At 37.8% G+C, this 18,800-nt stretch overlaps 1 protein-coding gene across 15 annotated transcripts in view; it reads left to right on the forward strand.

Moving 5' to 3' along the window:
• The window catches only part of UNC79 (unc-79 homolog, NALCN channel complex subunit), a 115,228-nt gene that overhangs the window by 60,492 nt on the left and 35,936 nt on the right, over positions 1 to 18,800 (forward strand). For 13 of the 15 annotated variants that reach the window (XM_054067121.1, XM_054067118.1, XM_054067120.1 and 10 more), the window contains 9 exons: positions 2,159 to 2,266; positions 5,593 to 5,709; positions 7,621 to 7,704; positions 10,001 to 10,103; positions 11,865 to 12,005; positions 15,958 to 15,996; positions 16,880 to 16,992; positions 17,077 to 17,162; positions 18,073 to 18,246. In XM_054067121.1, coding sequence (XP_053923096.1) covers positions 2,159 to 2,266; positions 5,593 to 5,709; positions 7,621 to 7,704; positions 10,001 to 10,103; positions 11,865 to 12,005; positions 15,958 to 15,996; positions 16,880 to 16,992; positions 17,077 to 17,162; positions 18,073 to 18,246 — 965 coding nt within the window. The remainder of the gene's footprint in view (positions 1 to 2,158; positions 2,267 to 5,592; positions 5,710 to 7,620; positions 7,705 to 10,000; positions 10,104 to 11,864; positions 12,006 to 15,957; positions 15,997 to 16,879; positions 16,993 to 17,076; positions 17,163 to 18,072; positions 18,247 to 18,800) is intronic. The other 2 variants (XM_054067123.1, XM_054067131.1) reach the window with 1 other exon arrangement.

Here is an 18,800-nt window from a genome sequence, read left to right on the forward strand (position 1 = left end):
TTTCTGACAAGAAATGTAGTAACCATACAGGTATTGTGCATGTGTGAGGGCCCATTTGAAAGGAAGTAGAGCTCTGTGACAAAAATATTTGTTCTGATGTCCAAGGTAGGGAATGGCTTTTTTTATGCAGGAAGTCAAAATTTATTGTATTTCTGTGCCTTTTATCTAGCTAATCTAGTCCATGGTAAGGTGATTCTCTTTTGTATGTTGTGATTTTTGGCCTTTATTTCTTCTGCAAGCATAACACAGTGGAAAGCAGAGTGGATCACAAAGTGAGAAGCTAAACAGGCTATAGACATCAGAACTAAGAGCACCTGGAATTAACCACAGTCTGTTTTTAGGATCAGACATATGCGTATATTCTGTTTTTACACACTAAAAACTTTTTGTATCCTTTGCATTGGGTATCCACAAAGTTTACAGGCTTATGTGTGTTAAAGATTTAAAGTTCAAGCATGGTGAAAGCCATGCAGTATTTCTGTGTATTCCAAGTGTTTTCAGGTAATTTCAATACAGGATTTTGTCACTAATTTTTTCAGATGGAGATAAAGTATTTTAGCTATTTCTTCAGTTTTCCGATTGAACGTGTCAAGTATTTTCGAAAGCTCTACCCTGCTGCCTCTTTACTTCTGTGGCTTTTTTTTTTTTTCCAGGATTGTTCAGTTATGAGAATTCCACCAGTCTTTTGTAACATATTAATTTAAAAAGGAAAGAATTCTTCACGCCTCAGTTCTTTGTTGTCAGTAAAGTGAGGGGGAATATTTATGTATTTCTGCCCTCACTTCTTCTTTCTTAATTGCTTCACAGGGAACCATAGTGTAACTTCTTTTATGATATTCCACTTCTGTAAGGAGAAATAATTCAATGTGATCATAGTTATGCTGTTCCCTTTATGTTTCAGGCCTATTGTCCCATTTATGGTTCCAGTAAGCTGAAGAATCACTGGAGCCTTGTAAAAACAAAAGAGAGCTGAGTGCTTCTGAACTTTACACATAGGTTCTTAGAGAATAATGGCCATGGAAGAATTGTGCAATTAGACTCAAATGCTTTTTTGACTGTCAATAAGGGCCAGATTTCATGCAGTAACTAGCACTGTCATCCTTGAAGCTGCTTCGAAGGGCTGTCCCAGTTCTGAAATACCATGTGGAGCCTAGGATTACAGCATGTGTGATAGGCATTCGGCTGCAAGCATCCAAGGGGAGCATAAAACATTCATAGTGACTCATAAAGTGCTCACATTACAGATTGATACAAGCAATTCAGACAACTAGGTAATTCAGTGACTTTGGTGATTTAATCAATCTCTTAAGCTCTGTTTTGCTTTGTTTAGCCTCATCGATTAATTTATTTGTGAACATGTGTTATAATTCATTTAAGTAGGCTTAATATTGCCATCATAATGGACTGATTATAAATTTAAAGTCTTCCTTAAGCTTTGTCAGCCTATTATACTTCCATATGTTTTAGAAAGGCTTCTGATGTAGCTGAGGCCTGACTTAAATATCCAAATGGGTTGTTTCTTCACATGGATGATGCTGTGCTGCAGTTTCCTGCTTGAGACTTTTTACAACACAGATACATAATCATTTTTATAGAATATGCTGAAAGCAGCCGTCAACACTTGAAAATTTCTTTGCTTTATTCTTCTCATATTGACAGTATCAATTATCATAAAATAAAAACATTAGTTTTAGTGGTTTATTTTCTTTTTAATGATAGAATCGTAAACGCTTGGAATATTTATGATCAACTGCTAGGTCAGCAGCCTTTTGAATGGAAAATGATAACAGGTTGGAGATGAAGCTTTTAATAGATGCTAAGCTGCCACTTAAACTAGCTTTACATCAGTGATACCTCTCTTATTTCCCTGTTGATGATTCTGATAGTCAGTCTGAGTCGAAGTCTATGTACATTTATTAGTTCTGAGCGCTAAAGAGCATAGGTAGAAATCTCCTTTAAAAAGTGATTTTAAGCAGTAGATCACTGTGCTTCTATAGAAGTTCATATGAATCACACGCTGCTTCCTTTTAAAACTGCTGGGAATGCCAGATGGTGAATGGATGACTGAAAAGACGTGAAAAAAGGCAACCAGGGAGAATGTGGATGGAAAATATTTATTGATTCTAAATACTGAGAGTTCAACAATTTTCATATGCAGATCCTACTGCCAAGGGACTTTCAACACTGGAAATGCCAAGAGAGTCATCATCCGCACCAACCCTTGAAGCAGGTGTCCCAGAGTCAAGTAGTCACTCTTCCATAACAAGTAAGTTTTCCTCTAGTTTGAGGATTAAATCTAAGTTGCTGTATTTGTGCATCAGATGCATATCATGTATGGTAAATGCCTTCCCTTGAGTTTCATTGATTCCTGGAAGTACAGCTGTGTTGGATATCATCAGATCTGTTAAATCTCTGATGGTCAGGAGGATTTTAGCAGTTAGTGGCTGCAAGATTTTCTGTTGTAATACAGCAAATTTGTCAAATGTGGTTTTCCTTAATTAGCGTAAGTAGCAGCTAAAACCAACATTTCACTATAGCTGAATATTTATTTTCCAGTGAGAGACAGCATTGTCAACTGTCAGTGCACAGAAGCGGAGGATAAGCGCTCCACAGGGCTGTTGTTATGGTCTTCAGTACATTTCTTCTTGAAAGGGAGAGTCATCTTACGACACTAGTAAAGTACAGAATGGCAAGCGCATCTATTTAATGTTAAGTAACATACCCAAAGATTGGTAGGGCGGGATTCTGACTAGTGGAAAAGGAGGGGAAATGATGACCTGCTTTGATACCAGCAACCTGCTAGATCAGCTCAACCGTCTTGCTGAACTGCAATTTCAGATCCCTGTAGAAAAGTTAAATTTGAATTTCTGAAATTCAGCATCTGCTGATTTGATTGGAAGGGATGGCTGGCCTAATAAAGGAAGATGTATTTTAGACATGCTAGATGAGTACTCCAATTTAGAGGTTTCTTCTCCAGTTTTACCACAACCATCTCGTAGTCAGAGTACATTTGTTGGCCACCTAATGGTGTGTATATCAATTATTAAAGTAGTTGAAGAGGTGCCAGTTAAGACTTAACCTCTGGCTTGTTTCGCTGAGTGCTAGGTGTTCCAGTAAACTCGAATATAGGAAATCAAGAATAGTATCTAGATGATATTAAGTCTACATTCCTTTTCTCTTTCTCTGTGCCTCAGTTTCCAATGGCAAAAAGGGACATAAATACTTCCGTATGTCTCTTGTCCATTTAGACTGAAATGTTTTTGACTTTCTACTATGTGTCTTTACAGTGCTTTGTGTAATAAGCCGTGATCAGGACTGTGAGCATAAGGCACTCCCACTGCACAAATAGGTAACATTACTTGTACAGCTAATGCCTGGCCACAGAAAGTGTGCATCGTTAACTGTGATAGCAGATTTTGCCTTTGGACTTCTCTTCTTGAATAGAGAATTCCACAGCAATGAAGGGATGATTAACTAGATCACTAGCTAACACATGAAAGGCTCATCAGCTACTATATGAATGTTACTGATCTTCTCATGGTTGTTAGGTTTCTTGTAGAAAATCTGATAAAAAAACCCTTCCCTCCCACGCCACTAGTCAGTCACAGGCATGAAAATCATGTGCTGGTCCACAGCAACGTGCTCGCTGGGCTTTTTGTTTCTTAGATACTTTTCTTTTTTTCTTAACGTATCAAGGTTTGAAATCATGGCTGTCCTTGAGAAATCAGGTAAATAACCCTGGAAATCCAAACCTGCTCAACGGTAGCCTGGTTATGTGAAATATGCATGAAATTTTTTTTAATTACAGTCCCAAAAGCTGTTAAGAAAATTCAAAGAGATAATTTTCTATTTTTTCACAGTCATCTGCACTCCAAGCAGTCTTGTCAGTTCTAACATTAATTGCTGTTCTTTCATCAGGAGATTCTACGCTTTATGAAGTGATAAAGCAGCTATTTAAAATCCTTGCCCTGGAAATGATGGAAATTCTATTTTTCTCCTAATTTACTGTGAAAGGCAGCTGCAATATAACTTTTGAAAGTGAAACCTGATCTCTTGGTCTAGTTCAGTTCCAGAAATTCAGTTATACAAGGACTGCTTTGCAGCAATCCTGGAGAGGTTTGTACTTGATCAAAAACCAGAGTTTAAGTGCACTCTGATACATCGAAAGGCTGTAATGAAGGAAAACTTAAAATACTGCACCTAATAAAATAATTTCAGTGTGCAGATTCCCACTAGAGTTATGAAGGCCTTAATTTGTTTTGTTAGGGAGTACTCTGCTTTCTCTGAATTTGGAACTCTCAGAAGCTGAGTAGAGCAAATTTAGGAGAAGGCACCACTCAGAGCTTTCTGAAAGTTGCAGTTTATCCCTTGTCTGTACTTCTTCATCACAGTTAATAACATGAAATGCTGGGTTTGTTTTCAGAGCTTAACCGAGCAATGTTGGGAATTTTAGAATGGAACTACCTGATATTATGTTAATACTATTTTTTAGCGATGTTGAATTTAGTTGCAGATGAAAATAATCATTAGGAGAAAATTTTGCTTTGCTGCCCTTGCTTTAAGGCTCTGTTGAGGAAAGCACTTAAATACTTAAGGCAGCATTTTAGAAGCTTTCCTGCATGGAGAAGGATGTCAGCAGTCTCACATACCTGTTCAAGCAAGGCCTTAAAACTCTATCTTTGTACTGTAGGCGATTGTGGTTTCAGCGGTGGAAATACATTGCTCAAACTCAGCTGACAAAGCAAACGTATTTATATTCATTCAATTGAATTTTCTTGTGAATAGAGGGAAAAAAGTAAGAAAGTCAGGAGTTGTATATGATCTCTTTCTTCTTCTATTTAAGCACTGAGAAAATACATGACAAAAAAGTCTTAAATTGTAAATCCACAGTTGTTTTTTGTTTGTGTGTTTGTGTGTTATCCAGTGAGACGTATTTCTGAAAGCAAACGGTAATATCCGTTTAAAGAAGTATTGTAAATAGTTGGATGAGGAAAAATGAAATACATGTTGCTTAATAGCTTCATGTAAGAAGAATGGCATTGATGTTACAGAAGGGACCCATCTTCAAAGGCATGCTGACTTCACACTTAAGGATAATGTGCTGGTCATGTTTCTGAGTGGTGGGTGTTTAGGAGGCCTGTTCCGGTTGTGTCAGCCACAAAAGTGAGCTAGGACAGAACATGTTCCCCATACTCTGCTGGGAGGAGACCAGGTTTCCTTCCTTGGTACTTGGTATATGAAATTCAAGTAAACATTTATCACTTGTTAGCATGGGAATTCTGGGGACATATCTTAACACTTCACAGATACAGTTTTGAAGAGCTTTCGTGATATTTGGAGACAAAAGAGCACTGACAGTTGACACAGCAGATGAGATCCTGAATCCAGGTCTCTTGTGACTGGTGTCATTGGGGCAGAATAGTACCCTGTGTAGTTGTGTGAAAAGTGCATATTTACATGAGCAAGATCCTTAGAGCAAGCAGTCATGGTCGTTTCACCATTTATCTCATGCTGGCTTGTAAGATCAGGAAGAAAGAGTAGTTTTACATGTTGTCTGAGCCCCTGAAATCCTTTTGCATTTCTAACTTGCAGCTCAGTTCAGACAAATGAAAAGAGGCTCTTTGGGAGCTCTGACAATGAACCAGCTAATGAAGAGGCAGCTGGAACACCAGTCTAGTGCTCCCCACAATATCAGCACTTGGGATACTGGTGAGCTGCATTTATTGTTCTTTATTTCTATTTCCTAAACCAATTATCTTCTGTATCAATCCATTAAAAAAAGTGAGTATTTCTATTCTGCCATTGCAGATAAGTAATCAATCTCAAGTCTAAAGTGAAACTCTATAGTGAGTACTAGATTTGTACCTGGTATCAATTGGAATAGTTATGTATTTGGAAGGTAGTCTCTCTGCTACAGTGGTGCCCCCACAGTTTTGCATATTACTTGGAAGTATCGCTATTGATTTCATTAGGTGTGGAATTTCATCCCTAGTGCATGGAATAATTTGTTTGCATGTATGTTTACATTGGTGTTGGTACACTGAGGAGTTGTGTCTTATACCAGCCAGTTTTATTTCTCTTTAGAGAAGTTTCTGCCAGCTCATACAGAACACCTGAAGTTTCTGTTCACTCACTGACCTGTTTTTTTTCCCCTTTAAGATGAAGGCAAAGCAATGGAAACTGAATTAAGCACATAATTTTGTCATTGCTGAAGTGTTTTGTTTGGGGTTTTTTTTTTCCTAGAAAAGGTTTTCTGTTATGACCAAATTCATAGCAGATGTCACTAAACAATTAATTCATTCTGGTTTCTTGTAAATGCTAGATATTTTGGTGCCCATCTTGATCTAAGTGACATTGCAGAATTGTGCTTCTTAGGAATTTATCAGGAGATCCAGATGCATCCAGAGAAAGAAATGCTTAAAACATTATGTGGAACTTAGCATGTTGAATGAATGTCTCACCACCAGTTCTGGACAGCCAAATTAAAATTTTGCTTAATTCAGTCTTCAGTGTCAACTTCCTTTGAACTAAATCTTAGAGCCGAAGAACGGCTAATGGCATAGTATATAGTTCAGGATTATCCTTTCTTCTCCAGTCTGCTGAGTAGCATGCTCAGCATGATATCCTGAAATCATAAAGGTGAGAGTTTGTCAATGATAAAAATGTTTTTTTTTGTCCTGTCAGCAGGTAAGTTTATTGAGGAGTCTGAGGTGGTATCACCTAGTTTCTCAGGCACGGGTATAGAGATGAAAATGTTATTGCTTTTGTTCTACAAAAAGTAGTTAGCCTCTATTCAAGAAGATCGAGTCAGTACTCAAACCACTTAGGTCTTGTTAGTCTTGTTCCAAGTCAACCAGCTTTCTTAACAACATCTATGACTTCTCCCTCCAGCATTCATTCCAGCTAAAGATCTCCAAGCAAAATAAACTGTTATTTTCAGGGATGTTTTGCATTTCTTGCTCTCTTTTTCAACTGCTAGCTTCAAAATAAAATTATTATTTGGGCAGAAAACAGGTGGTTGCTTTTTTTTTCAGGGCAAATGTTCAGTGTGACTATTTGTCATTTCAATGTCAAACCACAATTTTAAGGTTTATTTTGCTCTTATCCTATACTTATATAAGTATATCATGTGTGCTTGGTTCATGCATGATTTTTTTTTTCTTTTATGTTGGTCAGTTTCATGTATCTATTTCATTTCTTGTTTCAAACCACTCTTCTCCCAAGCTTGTTGTCTGTAATATAGAATAATTTTGTGTCTAGATTCTGTCAGCACAAACTATACTTGATTTCAAGTCTCTTGGTACTTCTAAACACTGTCTTTCTCTTTTTGTGACTCATATATTCCTTATCTTGTTGCATCTTTATAGTCTTGTTGCATCCTTGCACTTCTTTTCTTATTTAATGATGCTCCTCTAAAATGCGTTTTTTGGTATTAGGTTATCTGTGTCCTTTTTCCTTCCTGGACTTTTTTCATCTTTCTCTCCTCCCATTCCATGTTTAAAAAATTAACTCTCTCTGTTTTTTTCAATAGCTGTTGTATTTCTGTTCTTTTAACTGTGGTGCCAGCAGCAGATGCTGGATTCGTAGTTCTGGAGACTGAAGTTCTGTATTTATTCACAGAGCAGATACAGCATGGAAAGCGGCTGTGCAATGTTCCTGTTTGCCTAAACCCTGACTTGGAGGGGCCACCACTCAGAATCAGAGGTTAGTTCAGTGTCTGTTTGACCTGGTATCTCTGCTAAGACTGACGGAAAGGCTTTTTGCTTAGTACCAAATGGAGCTGAATTTTATGTTCCATTCAGCTGTATTCAAGTCCTCAACTGTCCTGTGCAATGTGGGTTATCGAAAAATTGTTAGAGAAGACATTTTATTCAAAACAGGTTGAACTGATAAGTAGTACTGACTTACTGCTAGTACTTATTTGGGCTGTCAACCTGGAAATAAAAAGGCTATATGCAGAGTGTGGTTGAATCTAATTTCTTTATGAACTCTCTTCCCCCGCAGCTAAAACACATGCAGACTTCCTTACAACCCTACAACGGGGTAGTGACCTACCCTCTTTACCTAAATCATGTTTTTTTCCTACTGTTCAGTGCATGAGAGAGGACATTTTTATTTTGATAAAGACTTATTTAGATAAGTTGTATTCCAACACTGTAACCTGCATTATAATAGCATTTGTGTGCTGCAATAGGACTTAACATCTAGAGAACATGACAGTGAAACTTCCAAAGTTGTAGTGGGGGAATCTTGATCATTTATGAGAGGGGAATAAAACCTTGGGTAGAAATATAAGAAAATCTACTCCGACTCCTTGCATTCTGGATCATGTCAAAAATTACTGAAGAGTATTCTGGACTTCTGGAGCATCTGCTCATATGCAACAAAGTCTCGGGACAATTATGAAGGACTGAACTCTGTATGTAAAAAGCATTTCCTTCCATGCTTAGTAAAATGAGCGTTTAAAATCCATCTTACTCTTGTGAAACAAGCCCTCATCTCTCCATGTATTTAGAGTTCAGAAATTGTGGGAGCTTCTTAGATTTTTTGCCAGAAAGCAGATACTAAATTTACTTTTCCTATAGTAAATAGGATTATCTCATTAGAAATTCCATCAGAACCTAGGATAGGCGGGGAAGTTTCCTCCTGTTTCCATAGATAAATATTATCAGAATGGGCTAATTTTAACATCAGATCTGAAACTGCAGATTGAATCAACCGTCAAGAAAGTCGATAATGGATTATTTAATTTGTGGTTGAATTGACATTGAAAGGGCATTGGTACTCTTCTCAAAATTGGATCACGAAATGAGCTTTTTATAGATTGATCTTTAGAATGAGATACTCTTGGGGACAGCTTGTATACGTATTGATGGTGTCTACCAGCTGAGCTCTCTGAATTTGTTATTGGAGCTGAACTATATAGGAATAGGGGTAATGCTGTCTATTGTGTCAGCTACATGTGGCAGTCAAAAGAGGTATGTTTAAGAGCTGAATCTCTTTCTGTCTTAGTGACCTGGAGAACAGAACTGCTAACAATATTTAAATCATCATCGCAAGGAATCTTGGATAAATGTCAGCTCATATATCACAATAGCTCTGATCCAAGTTTCTGATGGCTCATGAGTCTGATTATTCTTGTGTTTTTTTTTTTTTTTTGCAAGCAGACTAGCTGGAGAGTTACTCCTCTGGATGATTTTTTATGTAATCAGTATTGTCTGCTTAATGAAAACAAAGGGGCCGAGGTGGGAAAACCACAATACTGGAGAGATGCTAGACTACCAGACTACCATTATTGCTGTAATTCTGGAAAGCAGAACTTGGAGAATCAAAGAGTTTGAATCTTCCATTGTGCATAACTTTTCTTCTTAAAACAAGCATCCATGAGAAATTAAATTGCACAAAAAGTGCCAGAAGAAAAGGGAACTCCATATATTGGCATGATCACAGTGGCTGTACCCCCAGCTGAACAGCTTGGCTTCAGAGAATTAAAATGCTTGTGAAGACTTTCAGTGGAAAAGATTTTTAATCATTAGCCCTCCAATATTCTCAGTGTTTCTCAACTCCTTATGAATTATTTCTTCTAGCTGTTTTTTCCTGATTTCTCTCCAGTGTCTCTGTTAGGGATGGTTTAACACTTCCTTTGATTGATGACTTACCTTTGAGACATATGAGGGCATTTCCTTCTTCATGTCACTGAGAGCTATGAAAAGGCAGTTCCCTAGAAGTATGTGGGAAGACTGCTCATCTACTGGGGTGCAGTCTCATAATAACTGGAGAATTGTCCTCTCTCCCTAAAATTGAGTAGATACAGTTACATCTACCTTCCTGGAGTTTTGGGGTTTTTTTCATCTTTTTTTATTTCTATACACAGTATAAAACCATTGTGGCTGTTCTTTAGAAGTCTGCTCTTTAAGCAATTTGGATTTACGTTTAGTGATTTTCTTTTCTTTCCTTTTTTTTTTTCCCCTTCCATTTTTTTTCCCCCGATTGCTTTAAGGTGCCACAAAATCCAGCTTGCTGTCGGCACCCAGTATAGTCAGTATGTTTGTACCTGCACCAGAAGAATTTGCTGATGACCAACCCACTGTGATGACTGACAAGTAAGTTCTTTTTCTGTTCCTTTCAAAGAACTAGTTGAACTTTGAATTGGTTAAGTGAAGTATGCATATACTTTATGGAAATATCAAGTCCATGCTATAAGTTACCTCTATGCTAAATTTTTTTAATTCTTTTTTTTTTTTACCCCAAGGAAAATATTTTCTAAACACTGTCAGCAAGATGTTCTTTTAATTCATTAGGATCTCTGTGAGTTTGTACAGGTGAAATGATGACTCAGGCTATCGTGTGCTTTTGGAGGGCAGGGAAAGCACATTCCATCCTATTTTAAATCAAGGGTTCCTTGTGATCCATCAGAAACCACTTGTGCCTCAAAAATAAAACACTCCTTTTTTAAAATTCCTTTGGGTTTCTGTTGGAATAGATTACACGTGATTACACATTGACATTTGCCAACATAGCATTTTTAATACTCCTACTCATCTCAAAAGCTTTAGCAAACTTCTGATTGTTTGGTTAAAATGCCTCTAAAGGAAGTGTTAAATGTAAGTGTACTCATTTAATGGAGAAGTAAAGCAGTCCGCAGGGAGCTATGCATTGATTTGGTGAAAAACTGGGCAGAGAAACTGTAAGTTCTTTCTTGTGCTTCTGCATTCAGTCCAGTAGACAGACATGCCAGGACGATCACTGGAGAAAGACAGGGCCATTGTGCAGGCTCTGAGTGGAAGTGGACCTTATTGTGTGGCAAAGTGAAGCATCCTAAAAATTAGGTTTATCTTTGGCACTTCCTTTGGCCTTTTCACAAAAACTTTAGCACCATCTATTAACATATAGAACAGCTGAGCTTGACTTGCCTGACTTTGTTGGCATATTTTGTTTCTGTTCAGTAATAAAGGCAAGAAAATTGCCTTACAATTCCATTAAGTTTAAAATATCACAATCTGTTGGAGTCATTAGCAACTGATTGATCACATTAAGCAAGCCTTCCTTCTGGGCTGAGATAAGCCAATTTCCCACATTGGTTTGCCTTTTTCATAAGTTTTTAAAACCTGTCTCATCTCTCCTAAATCTGACATCCCCTTTATAATTAGACATTACGGAGCCCTTTCAGAACTTCATCAGTTGTCTGAGTATTTCGAAGAGGATAAGTGACTCAGCAGCAATTTTGCCCTGGGAAAGGAGGCTTCTCTGAAATCTGAGGTTCTGTGCCCCTGAGAGGTCTTTTCATTTCTTTCTTAATAGCTTTAACTGCTGTGGGAACCAATCGGATCATTGTTTCCTAATTGTATAATTTGTTATTCATAAGTCATGACTGACAGGAAGGACAATGTGAAATTGTTCCATCTCTCTAAGATCATCTATGAGTGTCATCGTTTGTGTCCATGCTGCTAAGTAAAAGAGTGCCAGGGACTTGAGCCCTTGCCTGAGCCAAGTCTCACGAACTGGCTGGGGCTGACATTGCTGAGGGTTAGTCCTCACTGCTGCAGATTTCTCTTGGGTAGTACGAACTGAAGCAGTCTGACATAGGTTGAAGGAATAAGCCTCAATTAATTACCAATGAAGAACCCAAACCAAAGCCTGGCCCTCTTTCATCTGTCAGTGAAGAAACAGCGAGTGCAGCTAGTGAGAAGCTTTATTAATATTTCAAAGCCATAGGCTGTTATTAATTATGGAAGGATCAAAATTAGATAATCTTTCTAAATACATATTTTTATAAATACATGACATAATTATACATGGCTGTGCATATGGTAATACTTTGTTTTAAATTTGTTAATGTCAGTTTGTAAAACTGTTTTTTGCAGGTGCCATGACTGTGGGGCTATTCTTGAAGAATATGATGAAGAAACACTAGGCCTGGCCATAGTTGTGCTCTCAACCTTCATTCACCTTAGTCCAGACTTGGCTGCTCCTCTACTTTTGGACATCATGCAGTCTGTAGGAAGGTAAATTTGGGACTTCCCTCTCTCCCATATGATTGGGAGAATTTTGTACCTGGAATTTGATTTGCGTAAATGTCACTATATGAAGTCATATGCTTTAGAACTCTTAAGTGAATAACACCTGGTTCTGTCCGCTTCTTTGTTACTTGTAATTTTATCAATTTCTAATGTAACTTCCTCCTCTGCCACTTTAATTTTGGGCAGCACCTATGATGTCTTCTCCTTTTACCCTGCGAAGGGAGGATCTGGCTCAGGAATCTTCCTAGCTTGTCCTGCTGTAAGCAGTGATGTAAAGGATTAGTTCAGTTTTTCTGCAATACCCTTATCTTCCCTGAATGCCGTCTTTATTACCTGAACAGCAATTGATGCAGCATTCTCTCTGGTGAGCTTCTTGATCCCGTTTTATTTGAGCACAAGTTTACTGTTGTTTTTTATTCCTTCTGCTGATTGCTTCTTGAACCATTTTTGGCCTACCACTTTGTGGTTATTACAATGGATTTTTCAGAATTTATGCTCTTTTCTGCTTTAATTTGAGGTATGACTTCAGCTTTCTGAAACAAGCCTTCTCTTCTCTTACAACCTCCCTCACCTTTCCTTTATTCTGCCCTGTAGAAGTCTTTCTTAACAAGTGGGGCACCTTGGCCCTGTGCTTCCAATGTAGTGTTAAATTCTTTCCTTCTTGGTAAAGACTGAGTTCTCTTGGCTTCTCTCTTTTTTTGCTGCTTTGTCAGCATTTCTCACTTTTATATAGTTCCTGCATTCGAAGTTATGCATAGATGTGGTCAGCTGTTCTGAATTTTGTTGCTCCTGGAGGACTGTTTACTCCTAGATGTAATCATTCATTGGCATACCTAAGCTCTTCAGGCTTTTCACCTGTATTTTGTATAATAATTAAGACTAAGTAAAGAGTTGCATCTCCTTATGAGGCCTTCCTAACCAGCTGCTGCATGAGATTGTCTCTAATAAAATCGCAAGCATTTGGTGCCTATTATTTTTCTCTTGTGACTTTAACCAATGTGCATGGGATAATTGAAGTGCACCATTACCATTGCATTACTTGTTTGTTGTTCCTCCCTAAGAGGTGGGAGGGGCATGTTGGGGATGTTTCAGAATATACTTCTGAGCAGCAGTGAAAATGCAGAAATGATGCACAGCTCTCCTTTTCCATGTTCTTTTCAGTGACTGAAGTTAAAGTTGCTTGACTGTGACTTCCGCAGGGGCACGGCTCTTCAGAGCTCTGCCTCTCCACTTCCTCCCCGTTCCATGTAAACACAGCAGCTGTTCAATTCCTGCATTCCATTAATTGCAAGGGAGCAGTTCCCTGCTGTCACTGCTAATGAACTCTGATGGAGGCGAAGTTTCTAATCTAGACAGACACTATCAATTCTATGTGATACTTGTAAATACAGCAGTGCTACAGCTAGAGAGAGCAAATAATTTGGAAGATAAATTATCAAGGGATGAGGGCTGAGAGGGCTACCTTTTTCTGTGCTTTGAGGAAGAAATGCTTCATCTTAGGAGTGAGACAGATGATTGTTGAAGAGCAGCAGATGGCATGCAACATGAGGTATTCTTGGTTAATGTACTGCTTTGTTCCTACCGGCAATGATTTCTGACAAATTGCAAAGTCCACTAAGAGGCTTCCCACAAAGGAATTATTTTGAGTACAGGCAAAATAAGTAGCATATACAAGCAGAAGCACGTTCAATTGCCTCGTGTATATGACCTAAGTTGTTGTCTTTCATCAAGCAGTGCTATATAATTACCTCCAAATACCCCTGTAATGGCAGAGATGAGAATGAGTTAGACTTCTTGCATTTTTATTCTTAGAGAAGGAACTGCTACTATCATATTCAGAAGAGGAAACAAGGCGTTACAAAATCTGGGGTCTTTCAGAATACCTAAACACGACACAAAGTTCTTCAAAAATTTTTTGGGTTCCCATGGGTCCAGATAAGCATGTAATGGGATTTTTCAGAAGAGAAAAAGCTCCGAGTTCAAGTTACTGACAATGAGACACTGACATTTTTATAAGACTCTGTCATGCACTTGGCTTTACACTTCCTGAATTAAGATTTTTTGACTTGTTGATTCTTATTTCATTGATTTCCAGTGACATTTAGATTTCCAAGCATCAAAGCTTGGAAATGGCATTTAGGCTCTTGAGTTGTTGAGAAGCTGTGAAAAGCTTAACTTCTGTTCTTAACATATATAAATATGAACACACCCATTCACTGCCTATTGTCCATTTGCTGTTTTGCTTTGTGGTCTTCAAAGTGGAAGTAATGATGTGGGTTCGTGACCTTTGTGCAGCAAAACTTTTAGAGCAGTAATGATAAATGCATACAAGGTGTTTAAAATGTTTCAGGTGTTACCAAGTGTTTAGCGTGGTTCATGTGTCGCGAAGTTTTTCCGAAGTTAGAAAGCAAATGTTTTGTTTATCGTAAAACCTCACACTTGCATTATTGGATTCAAGAGGAGAGAAAAACTTTGCATAGGACTTTGATTTCTTTTAGAAGAAATATCTTATGTTGTTGTATTTCTTTCTATGCTTTAGTAGATTTTTGAAAATAAGAGTAATGTCCCTTGGGCGTGTGATCAAACATTACATTCTGCAGAAATCCTCATGTGCTTTAATGAAAACAGATGATACAGTTATTCCAGAATCAAGGTCTTTATTGCTTGAAGGTTGCTTCAGACCTGTTTAAGTTTGCACAGAATTAATATGTGATATTTTAGCATGGACTCCTCTAACAAGAGTGGAGTCAGGGACTCCAGTGAGTTGTTCTGATTTATGCTGAGATAATTGAAGAGGATATAATCTTCAATCTTCTGCATCATCCAGACTGAGATTATTGCACTGTTAAAAGTATGCCGTGTCCCCAGCTTGTCATGCATTATAAATGGAAATCACCATTCGTTTTGGTTAACAGTGATGCATTTGACTGAGCTGCCTTAGGGTCCTTTTTTGATTTTGCAGTGGTGACTAGAGAGGAAATAGTCTTCAGGCAGAGGCTGACAGAGGTTTGAGCAACAGCTAAATACAGCCTAAAAGGATCATGATTCAAAAATAAACATTGAAAGCCAGATATAAATTAGTGTAGCTCTATAAAATTTCTGTTTAGACATGTCAGCCTGTACCAACGGTAGCACTTATGCTCAGCAGATGAAAGTAAAAACTGCATGATAATTTTGTATGCACAAGATGCTTCCAGTGTACCTTTTTATAATTGCTCTTCAGTGGCTTTTAGTATTAAAGGAGTAGGAGTTTTATATTATAAGCCACGATTGTATTTGTTTACATGTCCCGGATATTGAAGTGCATGATTTTGCTTTGAGATTGTATTCAGAATTTTTGTCACTGAGTGCCCATATTTGGCTCCGAAGTCTATACTTAGATACTAAAATAAACGACCTGATTTTTTGAGAACCCAGTATTTTTCATCTGACTTTGAAAGAGCTTGTAGGTGCTTGGTGTTTCTGAAATCGGGCCAGTTATTTAGATGCCAAAATCTGGAACAAGGAGCCTTACTTCAGACTGCCAAGAAGAGAATTTTGGCTTTGTGTATGTTGCTTTGTTAATCAGAAACGATTCAGTCAGTAGGCAACTTCTGGCAAACTTTTTCTCTCTAGATCTCTCTAGGTTAGTAATTATACATGATGTGCATATAAGACAATAACTTTACTTCATTATCTTCATGCTAGTATAGGAAGGCAAGCAGAATTGTATTTAGAACTGTTAAGTATTTGTGATGATCTGCAAGCCTAAATAGTTTATATGTCATGTAAACATGATATAACTGAGTTTAAGTGCTCTTCAGATGATCTTTCTGGTGGCATTTTAATGTTACTAAAGTTCTTGTTTATTATTTTTTAAAAAAATCGTACTTTATTGGCTTAAAAATAAAACACAAAAAAAGCATAGGAGTGTCACTTATTTTTATTTTTATTCCAGGTTGGCTTCAAGTACCAGTTTTTCTAATCAAGCAGAAAGGTATGGTAGCAATGGATACGTTGTCCAAAATTAAACAATTAATCTAAAGCATTGTCCTTCCTGGCCCTGAAATCAACTAAATTTAACTTATTAAAAATTTATTTATGGTTTCTCAGCGAGAGAAACTCGTATACCTATGTATTGAACTTGGGAAAAAAATGGATTCAGGCATAACTTAATCTGGCATTCACAATTTCAGTGCAGCTTTTTCTGTCTTGTTCTGTGTTCAATATTTGTCTTGTTAAACTATCTCCGTACATTCAGTCAAATGAATCATCCTTGGCCATGGAAAACCCACGGCAATGATGTTTCATTATGTTAATCAGATGCTGAATACGATAAATTAATTTTGAGAAGTTGTAAAAAATGTTAAGATGTGCAGTATGAGTAGATAATACTTCAGTTTTGTAACCATTCATTTTATGAGTGATTAGGAAGTACTTCTTCCCTTGAGGGAAATTGCAAGAGCCAAATTAATATTATAACGTGTGTATTTACCTGATTTATGGTAAAGCCAAGAACCTCATCCTGTATCACTGAAATACACAAGGTAAGAGCAGGATTAGATTACAAACTCGGATGAGTCACAAATTCAGCTATGTGGAGTATCAGGAAAAATGCAAATATTTATTGAGACTTAAATACTTCAGGCATGTGTGTGTAAGTTTTCTAGCTCTGCATAGTCTAGCTGAAGTCATAAAATCAACATGATGAACTGTTTTTTGGGACCAGGACAGTTCTGCTTCTGACTATCTTACTTATAACTGAACACTTCCATAATTAAAAAGAATATGTTCATCTTTATTTTCTCCATATGGTCAGCTTTGAGAAGTGTTTCATCTGCAATGCAATTTCTTCTTCCTTTTCTTTCCCTTCATTTCAGCATGATGATCCCTGGAAATGCTGCAGGTGTGGCCAAGCAGTTTCTTCGTTGTGTGTTCCATCAGTTGGCTCCCAATGGCATCTTCCCCCAGCTCTTCCAGAGCAATATTAAAGGTAATACAATACCTGAGTGCATTTCTGACCTTTTTGGTTACCTCTGTATGGACAGTTAGTGTAAAAATGTAATTTGAATTTCAGATGGAAGTTTTTTACGAACCTTGGCCACGTCTCTTATGGACTTCAGTGAGCTGAGTTCCATTGCTGCTCTAAACCAGCTGTTAGAGGTACGTTTGCAGTCAGCTCTGTTAATGGTGCTAGTTTTGTTGGCGTTAAGAGGCATATCGAATCATTTCTCCTCACTCATTAAGAATTCAAATTTTTGTCACCAAAAGCAATGTGAATTTTTGTTTTGTCCTCCCCGGAAGGTGGATTACGCTGTCCTCACCATTTTCTTTATTGGTTTTGCTCTCACTGATAGCTTTTTTCATTTTTCTTCAAGCCAGCTCCTGGAACTGTTCTATATATTGATAATGTGGACCATCCCTTCCCAGCACTGTTTCTGGTTTTCAGGAACATTTCTGCTCATACTTCTCAGCTCTCCCTTTCCCCTAAATCTGCTGGAAGTTTCTCTATGTAGTCCAAGGATTTATTGCCTGCCTTTCACTGGCTGCCTTCTGTGCACTAGGCTTGTTTCTACTGTAACTTTTATTCTTCCTCTAGCAGTAGTCACTTGCACATATCCTGCCTCTCCAAGAACATGGCAGTTCTGACATCACTTTAAACCAGTTACTTGTTTCCAGGCCTGACTCTGGTACATATGCCAGAAAAACTGTACACGGTCTACTGATCATTAATGAACATATCTTGTTTAAAACTGTCCAAAGGAAAACATGGGCAATCCGCTGCTGAATACTGCTTTTTTTTTTTACTGCCATGGTAGTCTAAGCAGGTTATGAGTTAGAACCCTGCTTACAATCTTTTTGCTCAAAAATTTTGATCAATACTTTACGAACTGAACTAGATTTAACGGTCATATACAGTTCAAATCCCCTGCACAACAATCTTGTCATTAGCGTTATAGCAGAGGTAGGTAGTATTTCATCAGAACAAATTAATCTTAGTGTTTTCAAATACTGTTTAAGGGACTGTTTCTGCATGTGTACATTTGTTTGCAGTTCTCGTTTTGTTTCCCAGGGTTTGAACAACAAAAAGAATTTGCCAGCAGGGGGTGCGATGCTACGCTGTTTGGAAAATATTGCTACTTTTATGGAAGCCTTGCCTATGGATTCACCCAGCAACCTCTGGACCACAATTAGTAATCAGTTTCAGACGTTCCTTACTAAACTCCCTTGTGTTTTGCCACTTAAGGTATGATGCATGAACATCTGAAACGAGTTCTACTGCCATTGGTATATTGTGAAATGGAACATGGTCCAGTTGTATGATGTTTTTCAAGAAGTGCTGAGATATGTTCCTTTCCGGAGCGTGAGATTGTTTGGGGGGGTTCTTCCTAGTGAAGAAATACTTTAATTTCAAGATGCGATTGGACAGACAATCTCTTCTGTGCCCTCCTTCCCACACAAGGTCAGACCAGATGATCTTTTGAGGTCCCTTCTAACCAGTGCTCTTCTGTGATTCTATGATTCTGTGTACCACAACAGTGGGAAAGCTGTGGATTAGAAATCAGAGCGGGTTGTGGTGGATATTTTCTAATGATTCCACTAATGTTTCCAGAGGACTGGATATATTGCATGTCTGATCCATTCCTTTATCTTTTTTTGTGGGTAATAATAACAGCTCTAACCAGGGTGCTCTTCACCTTTTTGCTGGCTATTTTCCTCTACATTTTCCATGCACTGTCTTTGTCAGATGAGAATACTACATTTTAGATAATCGGCATTTTGGAAGAGAAAAAAAACCAT

This window comes from Cuculus canorus, chromosome 5 (genome assembly GCF_017976375.1).
Source record: "Cuculus canorus isolate bCucCan1 chromosome 5, bCucCan1.pri, whole genome shotgun sequence".
Taxonomy (NCBI): Eukaryota; Metazoa; Chordata; class Aves; order Cuculiformes; family Cuculidae; genus Cuculus; species Cuculus canorus.